Below are 11,993 nucleotides of genomic sequence, written 5' to 3' on the forward strand. Positions count from 1 at the left end.
CTAGTTTCCCCAGTCGTTCCAACAGAAATTCCAAAGCTGACTTTTATTATTGGAAGTTCTTCTCATGTTGTGAAGAGAAGAAACATTTTTCAGAAAACACCAACAGAGACTAGAGGGCTAGAATTTACTGGTTAGGCCTGGGTCTTTCTGACCCATTTGGGGAACCTAGGGACAGGCTCACTGCCCCTGAGTCACAGGGACTGGGAGAGGAGGAGGGAAACTGGGATGCTGTGACCATTAGAAGAGGAAAGGGATGCTGGACAGCCAAAAACAATAAGGTGTCCACTACCTCTGTCTCCAACCTACTTAGCGGGAGAGGACTGTCCTTCCGCCAAGAGCTCACTAACCACTGGCCTCCTGAGCTACCATGTCCGGTGTTGAAGCCTAACCGCTCTCCACATTGCTCTGTTGGCCACAGGTACCTGTTCCCCAAGTTTACACTGTGCTGGACTGAGTTCGTAGACATGAAGGTTCGTGTGCCCTGTGAAACCGCCGAGTACATTGAAGCCAACTATGGTAAGACCTGGAATGTTCCTGTGAAGACATGGGACTGGAAGCGCTCGCCCTCCAATGTGCGGCCCAATGGAGTCTGGCCCATTTCCGAGTGGGACGAAGTTATCCAGTTATACTGAGACAGTAGGTTGAAACCGTAGAATTCCCCCTCCTAGAAAACAAGTGGATAACTGTTTAAAAAGATATATATTTATTTGTCAAATGTAAGTAGGAGCCAAAGAAAAATGACAAGTTTGAAGACACGGAAAGAGTTCTAACCCCTAAGTCAACTGATTTAATTCTCTCATTTAATATATGTTAAGGAGTGTCTATGTGCCAGGTACATGCTAGGTTACCATGGAGAGCAGAGAGGAGTGAGATAGGCGGCTGCCTCTTTTTCTCCCTCCCTTTGGTAAGCACCCCGATATTCCTTTGAGAGAAACACCCTTGCTCTTTAAAGAGCTCATATAGAATACGATGTGTTCTCTTAAGTGCTTTCAAAATGTTAGCTAATGTTTGGCCTGGAAGATGGGCTCACCACAAGAGGTCAAGGAAGATATTAGTTAAAAAGAATAACCCATTTCTGTTCGTTTAAGCTTGTATGTTTGAGCTACTTTTCAGGTTGTGGCATCTGAGTTAGTATTCAAGTGATCAGACTTCAGGTGGCATTAAGAAAAGATGCTGGAAGGTTCGTTTTGTAAGCACCCTGCCGTGGAATTGATTTAAAGCACAGGGCAGCATCCTATAAAAGAAAGAGAGCTTATATCTAGCCTCGTCAGACACCTAAATTTTCGAACACTCCCTATTTTCATATTTGAAGTGAAAGGAGAGCGTATGTCTGTGTAATGCTTAAATTTCCAGTCATTGTGAGAATATTTTCACTGACTTCTGATAGCACTTGTTGACAAATCATTCAAATGAGGCCATGCTACCAGACGTGATTTTGAAAAGGTTGTCATTGCACAAAAATCGCTTTCCTCATTTCATTCTCAACCATCTGTTAGGTAAAAATACGAGCTATTCATGGGCATTTAATATTTTCTGACTTACAATCCTGGCACTCCCAATTTTAATGTTAACACTAAAATCTTAATAGAAATACTTTTAATTTTTCTAAATATCCTCTTCAGTTGAATGCATGTAAGCCTACCTGTTCCCTTTCTCCTCCAAAACTACATCAGGTCTCCAAAATGAAAATAAATGGAAAGCCTTGTAACTGTTCTCCACCCCAGATCTTAGTGTTTGTGATGTTTGTATCAGTTTTAGTGGTTTTATCTGTTGAATATGGATGGGGCAAGAACTCGGACTTCCCTACTTTACTCCCCACTCTGCAATCCTCACTTCCTTTTCCCCCGCAAAACACATTCCTGCGTAGGCTGGGGTGGCTCTGTCTTCCCCATCGCTTCCGGAGTCACTGTAATGACATGTTCCTAAGTGAGAAGTAAAAGGATATGAAGGCGCAGTAAAAACCTCTACTTTTTTTCCCTTTTGGTCCAGGAAAGGAAGCTTAGGCTGCTTAGGGCTACTTTCTGAACCAGACTGGCAGATGTTTCTCTACCCTCTTCCTTCACAGTAATTAAAAAATGAAAATCAGATTTTCCTGGCAAAATATAAATAAATAAATAAAAATGAAACTAGAGAATAATAGGAGCGTCAGGAATGGAAACCAGAAGGTCTGAAGGGACAGGCTTACAGTTTTCTTAAAACACAATTGGGGAAAGTAACCTACAAACGCCCCACTACAAATTTTAAAAACAAAACTTTTTTTAAAAGATTTTATTTTAGAGACGGAGGAAGGGAAGGAGTAAAAGAGGAAGAGCAACATTGATGTGCAAGAGGAACATTGATTAGTTGCCTCTTGCGGGCCCCCAGCTACGGATCAAACCCACAACCCAGGCATGTGCCCTGACCGGGAATCAATCTAGCAACCTTCCGGTTTGCAGGATGATGCCCAACCCACTCAGCCACACAGGACACAATGAAAACTCTGTGGTAAATGATAGATAACCAATGACTTTACTCTCTTAGAATGAGCTTTCAATGTCATAATGATTGGGTCTTTTCATAAATTACAATTAAGTTTTTAGGGATCTTTATAGATTACCGGTAAATTTGTCCCCAAGTGATTGGCCAGTGTAATCAACTTTCTCTTTGTTAGAAAATCAGCCCATAGAAATCATACCCAAATCCTATATTTTAGAACCTACTTTTATTTTTTGTGATTGAAAAAAGGTAACAGGTAATAACAGTGTTCTAGGCAAACTGCACCCTGGTTAATGAGGACCCTTTGCTTGCACTCAGCAGCTCCAAGTATATATACTCTACATTTCTGCCTTTTTTAAATTGGGACTCCCACTGTTTGCTAGGGAATCTTACCACCCCTCTTTAGGTTATTTCTCTTATCTGTCCCTGGATTCCATGGTCTTCAAGTATTCAAAATCAGAGCTATCCTGATTGACAGAGGTTCCAGTCCTTCCCTAAACAGACCATTGGATGTTGGAGCACCTTTCTTGACTGCCTTCTGGTTTCATAGGCTTTAGCCCTTGGGCCCTACCCTAACTGGGAAATGAAAGCCTTTCCCCGGGCTCTGACGGCCAGGCTGCCCTCTGCTACAGAGTCAGCCGTACTTCCTCCTCTGCCACTTAATGACAGCTCTGCTGAGTGTCCAGACACCTTGGGTCAGGTGATCTACCACCAACACCTCATCAGATTACTTTTCTTTTCTCACCTGAGTATTCTAACAATAATTCTCCTTGTCTGACCATGTTTTGGTTCAGTTTGCCTGGCTTACTAAGAGAAAACCTCTTACATTAAGATTGGCAAGGTTGACAACCTCGCCCTTAACAACCAGGTGGCCACTCGGTCCTGGTCTAAGCAGGGAGCACTTGTCCTTCTCGCCTCTGCAGGTACTGACATCTGAACTTTGGCATGAAACTGTGGAATCCAAAATGGAGCGTCCCTATGAAGCTGGGCTGGTTCCTTGATTGCCTAGCTACAAAGCCTGAAATGTGACCACCACCTGGTACACTGTCTGCCACAGTCTCCCCCAAACTAGTCAACATTCCCGTGAAAATCACCTTGCCCTCGAATCTTTAAAGCAGAGGGGGCTTCACTGCCACATTCATTCTAACCCCCTTATTTTATAGCTAAATAATAAACCCAGAAATGAGGGATCTGAGCAAGAAACACCTGAGGCTGAAACCCAAGAGCGCAGTGACCTCCAGCCCCGCGCCTGTTCCTTTGTAGCGCAGCACAGCGTCTCGAACCCTGCTCGAGATGCTTGACAGAGAAGTCCTCCAGAGCCTCAACTGGGTTACATTGCAGGGTGTTTCTGCCATTCCCCACTTAGTGTCTTTCTGTTTAGATTGAGAGCCCAAGGTGACAAAGACACCAAGGAGGAGTGTTTCTTGCCCAAAATTCTTAGATGATCTTTATACCTTTATCTAAAAAAAAAAAAATGCCCTCGCTTCCAAAGGTGAGCTAGTGCACGTTTGGGTACATTGGCCTTAGGTCAGCGTCCAGGAGTACCTGAACCTGTTCGCAAGCTCAAGATATGTCCCCTGCCACCTCTCTACTTCCCTGGGAAACAGTACCAATCTGCTAAGTGCCCATTTCTGAAGTCTCTCCTCTTCCTCTTTATTGGTATTCTCTTAGGGAAACAAGTAGTTGAAAACAGATTGTGCTCATTTCTTTTTTGCTTTGCGACCCCAAACCACTGTTTCTAGTCTGATAGGGCTACAAGTGGTATGGCCACCGAGGTGTGGACAGGGAGGTGTTATACAGGAAAGCAGAGGTTTATAGATTGGGGACCAGGGCAGCATCTGGGAAACATATATAGAGTGAATTCCCACACTCCAGCCTAAAACCTCACCCAATATCACAAGCTTACAGCTGCAAATTTTTCTCGGTACCCCCACCCACAATTTTCACCTTCTGGAAAATGCACTGTTCTTTTATGCTCAATATTAGAAATCCCAGGGGAAATTTCCTCTCAAAACCTACTCAGAGAAAGTGCCCCATTCCCACCTTCTAACACAAAATCATCATTTGAAACAGCTTTAAAGCATGGAAAATTAGCTTCTAACCCATCAAACAAGTTTCTCTGAAATTTCCTGTAGCTATTTCTTTTGCCTCCTACTCTTCCTCTTTTGTTAAGACCTGGGCTAGGTCACCTCTAATCTCACTAAGGGAAGGCAGTATGTTGGCATAAAAAGACAACAGCCCTGGCTGGTGTGGCTCAGTGGATTGGGTGCCAGCCTGCGAACCAAAGGGTTGCCGGTTTGATTCCCAGTCAGGGCACATGCCTGGGTTGCAGGCCAGGTCCCCAGTTGGTGGTGTGCAAGAGGCATCCATGTATGGATGTTTCTCTTCTTTCTCACTGCCTTTCCTTCTGTCTAAAAATAAATAAATAAAATCTTTAAAAAAAAAGATAACAAACTTTTAAATTAGGCCTAATTTGAGTCCCTGCTTCATCATGTAGGATTTATAGTAGGAGACATCTCATTCTTAATTTTCTCATGAGTGAATTGGGGAAATGCTGTGTACTTCCAAGGGATTTTTTTTTATTTTTTTTATTTTGTTTGCCTTTTAAAAGTTCCTTATAGTTTTTTTTAAGTATATTTTATTGATTATATTGTTATAATAGTTCCAATTTTTTCCCCTTTGTTCTCCTCTGCCCCGCAAACCCCCCCCCCTCCACTCCAAGGGATTTTATAAGGATTGAATGAAATATAAAGTGCTTAGCATCAGGCCTAGGATTAAGTAAGTACTCAAGAAATGTTTTAATTTCTACTTTCAAGTCCTTTTCTTATTCTTCAAAAGGGATAAAAAAAACTGTGGATTAGGACACAATTCTTATTCAGAAGGTTGCATGACTGAATTTGCTTAGGAAAAAAATTTTCATTGTTTGAAGTTATTGAAGGACAACTTGTATGGTTTGTGAATTCAGAGACTTTCCCAAGTTGCCTCCCTCTCTAAATAGAACCTGTATTTATTTTCATTTTATTGGTCAAGCTTTTGTCTTCTAGGGTCTTTATATACCACCCCATATGCTACCTAGTTCTTTGGTTCCAAGCATTTCACTCTCTGTACCTCCCTAGATTTGGTGCCTGGTCTGCTCTGGACATTTATTTTCAGTATGTATCTTTCTCTAGAGGTATATTCTCACCTCCTTATTAGTAAATCTCTGCCCAGCCAAAATCAGATATAAGTCATGATTTGAAAAGGGAAAGAATTTAGAATACTTAGTTTCATTTAATTGTCTATCCTGATGAATGACTGTATCAGTAAATGAAGGATAATTGAAAGTACTCGTTTCCACTTTCTTTCCCCAAATTTGTGCTTCTGTCTCAACTAGGCAAGAATCAACAGAGTACGTGATGCTATTTTAAGCTGCTCCGCGTCAGAGAGAAATTCTAATTATACTACATAAGTCAACCAGACCAATTCAATGGTGATAGCTTTTGTACAGAACCAGTGAATAGAAAGCAAATATAAATTTTTCTAATGTGAAATCTCTGCTTCTGTATTCTCAGATCTAGCTTAGAATGCCCCCGCTCCTTGCCATCCCTTAGCCCAACCCAATGCAAAGATTATGTAGGAACACATTAGCCAGCTAAGAAGCTATATACTTCTAAGTAGCTCTCACAGTGACATTGAAAGGGAACATCAGGAGAATTAGAAGTACTGTATTTTATTCTGTAAAACAATTATGCTGTTTCATGCACCATAAAAAAAAGTTACAAGATTTTGTAGCCTTCTGATGATTCATTCAGAGCATGAGGAATATTTCATGTGTTCATTAAATGAAAGTCACATGTAGCTATTTATGTGTCCCTTCTACTTCATAACCAGAAAAACATGTATGTGAATTTTCTAAACAAAGTGATATTTTAAACATGAGTAAATTTTAGTGTATGCTTACTAGTTTACTATTTGGTTTTATCTTCAGGTACAGATAATTTGTGGTACTACTGAAAATTAATATAATTACTTTGATCAGAATTTGTAATATATAATCCAGTTTGTGATGGTGAATAAAATTTTCTAATCTCTTGAGATATTTTGTGTTTACTTTTGAAGCTTACAGTAGAAATAATAGCCACTAACATATATAAGCAATCTGGTAAAATAATAATCTTGCCACCAGTACAACATTTCTAAAATTCAAGTCTAGGAAACCGAGAGTTCTCAGTGATAATGTCTTCCAGCCAAAGACCATCAGGAGGACACCTGTAATCAAAGGCAGTTAGTTTTATTAGTTCATTGCAGCAAGAGAGGACACCCACAATGAGAACCATAACATTTCATGAAGAAAGAACTATAAAGAGCTTTTTTAGGATTTGAACTAAAGTCAGAATTGGGAGGAGTAGCTGTAGTAAGAGAGGAAATAATACAAGGTATGGAATAAAAAGTCCTAGTTTGTCTGAACCCAACAATGTCTAAAAAAATAATTACATACCATGACCAAGTGGGATTTATTACATATATATATGTGCTGATTGAGCATTGAAAAATCAATGTAATCACCATATTAACTAATGTGAGAGACAGTGTTTTCCCCCACAGATTGGTGACAAGGCAAGGATGTCTGTTTTCACTGCTCTTATTCTATAATCCTTGTTCTTGCCACTGAAATAAGGCAAGAAAAATAAAAAACATACATGTTGGAAAGAAAGAGATAAAACTTTATTTTCAGATGATATTGTATATATTGATAATAGATAATATCAAGAAATCTATTGTAAACAAAAACAAACCTAACAAGCAAACAAAACAAAACAAAAATAAAAACACCTCCTGGAGCTTATACGTGAGTTTAGCATGGTCACGATATATATATACAAGTCAAGATCAACACCAAAAAATCTATTGCATTCCTATATAGTAACAGTGAACATGTGAAAACTAAAAAGTGCAGTGCACGTAGGGTCATTCTGAGGAAAACGGAGTACTTAGGTATAAACTTAAAACATACATTATCTGTATGTGGAAATGCTGATGAAAGAAATCAAAGAAGACCTAAATAGATATACATAACCATGTTCATGGGCTGGAATATTCAACACAGTAAAGGTTTAATGCAATTTCTATCAAAATTTCAGCAAGATTTTTAGCAGGCATAAGCAAGCTTATTGCAAAATGTATGTGGAAAAGCACAGCATTTAGAATAGCTCAAGCAATCTTGAGAAGATTAAAGTAGCAACCCTGCCAACACCTTGATCTTGAACTTCTAGCCTTTAGACCTGTGAAAAATAAATTTCTGTTTTGAGCCACCCAGTCTGTAATACTTAGTTAGGCAATCCTAGCAAATTAATGCAATGATCAAGATAGCATAGTATTGTTAAAGGGATAGACACAGAAATCAATGGAGCAGAATAAAGAACCTAGAAATTAACACATATGCTCAACTGATTTTTTTTTTAAATTGCAAAAGCAATTCAATGGAGGAAGGATAGCCTTTTCAACAAATGGTGCTGTAACAATTGGCGATCCATAGCCCTCCCCATGCCCCCACCCCAAAGACCCTCAACTACTTTATACAAAAATGAATTCAAAGTGGATCACATACTTAAATGTAAAGTGAGACTTTTAGGGTAAAAGATGAGAAAATCTTCATAATCTAAGGCTAAGCAAAAAGTCCTTTCTTATACTTGACACCAAAAGCACAATCCATAAAAGTAAAATTAAAAACGCTTCTCTGCAAAAGTATACATGAATAAGATGAAAAGACAAGCTACAGACTAGGAGAAAATATTTGAAAGTGCATAGCTAACATAAGACTATTATCTAGATTTTATAAAGAACGGCAGTACTCAACCATTTTTTTAAAAATCAGAAAATGAGCAAAAGACAAGAAAGGACATTTCACTGGAGAGGTATACAGATGAGAAATAAATGTTAAAGAGATATTCAACGTCATTAACTAAATAGGTAAAAGCAATAGCTGAAGCATTCCTGAGAAAGAACAAAGTAGGAGACATTACACTTCCTGTATGTTACAGTGCTACAGATATCAAAACTGGTACTGCCATAAAAACAGACACAGACCAATGGGACAGAAATGAGAACCTAGAAATAAACCATCCATATATATATGGTCAACTAATATTTGACAAGGAAGCCAAGAATACTCAATAGAGAAATAACAGTCTCTTCAATAAATGGAGCTGGAAAAAATGTAAGATTTCGTTACAAAAGAATGAAACTAAAATCCTATCTTATACAACCCACCAAAATTAACTAAAAATTTATTAAAAACTTAAAAGTGAGACCTTAAAACCATAACACTCCTAGAAGAAATCATAGGGGCAAAGCCCCTTGACATTGGTCTTGTCACGGATATTTTGGATATTACACTGAAAGCACAGACAAGAAAAGCAAAAATAAACAAGTGGGACTACATCAAACTAAAAGGCTTCTACACAGCAAAGGAAACATCAAAAATGAAAGGCAACCTATATATTGGGAATAAATATTTGCAAACCACATATCTGATAAAGTGCTAATATCCAAAATATATAAGGAACTCATACAACTCAACAGCAAAATATATATATACTCAATTAAAAGTGAGCAGAGGAATTGAATAGACATTGTTTCAAAGAAGATACTCAAATGGCCAAGAGGTACATGAAAAGGCGGTCAACATCAGGGAAATGCAAATCAAAACCTCATTGAGATGGCTATTATTGACAAGACAAGAAATAGCAATTGCTGGTAAGAATGTGAAGAAAAGGAAACCCTTTTCATTGTTGGTGGGAATGTGAATTGATTGGTACAGCACTATACAGAAAACAAAATGAGGTTCCTCAAAAAATTAAAAATAGAGCTACCATATGATTCAGCAAGCCCACTTATGGATCTATGGGTGAAGAAAATGAAATCATTGTCCCAAAGAGATATATGCATCCTATGTTCATTGCAGCTTTATTTTTTTTTTTTATTTTTGCTCTATTACACTTGTCCCAATTTTCCCCTATTGCTCTTCCCTGCCCCGCCCACCCCACCCCACCCCCTGCTCCCAGTCAATCCCCACACTGTTGTCCATGTCCATGGGTCATTAACACCTGTTCCTTGACTAGACCCTTCCACTTCTTTCCTCCCTTATACCCCTTCTCCCTTCCCTCTGGTTGCTGTCAATCTGTTCTTTGTTTTCATGTCTCTATTTTGCTCATTTATTTGTTTTGTTCATTAGGTTCCTGTTATAGGTGAGATCATATGGTATTTGTTATTCGCTGCTTGGCTTCTTTCACTTAGCCTAATACTCTCCAATGCCATCCATGGTGTCAAGAAAGGTTCCTTCTTTCTGCTGCGTAGTATTCTATTGTGTAAATGTACCACAGTTTTTTGATCCAATCGTTTACTGATGGGCACCTTGGGTGTTTCCAGCACTTGGCAATTTAAATAACGCTGCCATGGACATCGGAGGGCATAGCTTCTGTTGAATCAGTGTTTCGGGATTCTTCGGGTATAATCCCAGCAGTGGAATCGCTGGATAAAAAGGCAGTTCCAGTTTTAGTTTTTTGAGAAAATTCCATACTGTTTTCCATAGTGGCTGTACCAGTCTGCATTCCCACCAACAGTGCACTAGGGCTCCCTTTTCACCACATCCTCGCCAGCACTTGTTGTTTGTTGATTTGTTAATGATGGTCATTCTGACTGCTGTGAAGTGGTATCTCATTGTGGTTTTTATTTGCGTTTCTCTGATGGCTAGTAATGTTGAGCATCCTTTCAGTTGTCTATGGGCCCCCTGTATGTCTGCTTTGGAGAAGTGTCTGTTCAGGTCTTTGCACATTTTTTAATCAGATGTCTGTCTTCCTGGAGTTGAGACTATGAGTTCTTTGTATAGTTTGGAGATCAAACCCTTATCTGAGATATCATTGGCAAATACATTTTCCCATGTGGTTGGTTCTCTTTTCATTTGGCTATTTTCTTTGTCCATGCAGAAGTTTTTTAATTTGATGTAGTCCCATTTGTTCTTTCCTTTATTTCTATTGCCCTACGGGATATATCGGTGAAAATATTGCTGTGTGGGATATCTGAAATTTTACTGCCTTTATTTTCCTCTAGAACTTGACTTTTATGGTGTCATGGCTTATAAGTTTAAGTCTTTTGTCCATTTTGAGTTTATTCTGGTGTGTGGTGTAAGTTGGTGGTCTAGTTTAATTTTTTTTTTCATGTACCATTCCAGTTCTCCCAATACCAGTTATTGAAGAGGCTATTTTTATTCCATTTTATGCTCCTTCCCCCTTTGTCAAATATTAATTGACCATAGAGACATGGGTTTATTCCTGAACTCTCTATCTGTTCATTGATCTATGTGTCTATTCTCATGCCAGCACCAGATTGTCTTGATTACAATGGCCTTGTGATATAGTTTGATATCAGGTATTGTGATTCCTCCTACTTTGTTCTTTCTCAAGATTGCTGAGGCTATTTGGGGTTGTTTTTGGTTCCATATATATTTTTGAAATATTTGTTCTAAATCTGTGAAATATGTCATTGGTATTTTAAGAGGGATTGTGTTGAATCTATAGGTTGCTTTGAGTAGTATGGACATTTTAATGATGTTAATTCTTCCTTTCCATGAACACAGTATGTGCTTCCATTTATTTGTATCTTCCTTCATTTCTTTCTTCAGTGTTCTGTAGTTTTCTGAGTACAGGTCTTTTACCATGTTGGTTAAGTTATTCCTAGGTACTTTATTTTTTTGTTGCTATAGTAATTGGGTTTTTTTTCCTAGTTTCTGTTTCTGATATTTCATTGCTGGTATACAAAAATGCCTCCAATTTATAAATATTGACTTAGTACCCCCACTATTTTGCAAAATTCACTTATTAGGTCAAGTAGTTTTTTTTCTATGTACACTATCATGGCATCTGCAAATAATGACAGTTTTACTTCCTCATTTCTGATTTGGATGCCTTTTTTGTTTGTTTTCTTGTCTGTGGCTATAACTTCCAATAATATGTTGAATGAAAGTGGTGACAGTGGACATCCTTATTTTGTTCCTGATCTTAGGGGGAAAGCTTTCCGTTTTTGCCCATTGAGTATTATGTTGTCTATAGGTTTCTAGTAGATTACCTTAATTATGTTGAGGTATGCTCCCACTTTGCTGAGTGTTTTTATCATAAATGGGTGCTGTACTTTATCAAATGCTTTTTCAGCATCTATTGATATGATCATGTAAATTTTGTCTTTCATTTTGTTTATGTGGTGTTTTACGTTTGTTGATTTGTATATATTATACCATCCTTGCATCCCTGGGATGAATCCCACTTAATCATGTTATTTGATCTTTTTAATGTATTGCTGGATCCAGTTTGCCAATATTTTGTTGAGGATTTTGGCATCTAAGTTCATCAGCAATATTGGCCTATTGTTTTCTTTCTTTGTTATGTCTTTACCTGGTTTTGGAACTAGGATAATATTGGCTTCATAAAAAGAGTTTGGGAGTCTTCCCTCTTCTTGAATTTTTTGGAGTAGTTTAAGAAGGCCAC

At 38.4% G+C, this 11,993-nt stretch overlaps 1 protein-coding gene across 1 annotated transcript in view; it reads left to right on the top strand.

Annotated features, from left to right (window-relative positions):
• The window catches only part of FKTN (fukutin), a 45,436-nt gene extending 44,157 nt beyond the window's left edge, over nucleotides 1–1,279 (top strand). The window contains exon 10 of the mRNA XM_090274520.1: nucleotides 419–1,279. Within this exon, the coding sequence (XP_090130646.1) occupies nucleotides 419–632 (214 nt within the window). The 3' untranslated portion in view covers nucleotides 633–1,279. The remainder of the gene's footprint in view (nucleotides 1–418) is intronic.
• Nucleotides 1,280–11,993: the final 10,714 nt, after the last annotated feature.

This window comes from Furipterus horrens, unplaced genomic scaffold (genome assembly GCF_987537825.1).
Source record: "Furipterus horrens unplaced genomic scaffold, mFurHor1.1.pri manual_scaffold_4, whole genome shotgun sequence".
Taxonomy (NCBI): Eukaryota; Metazoa; Chordata; class Mammalia; order Chiroptera; family Furipteridae; genus Furipterus; species Furipterus horrens.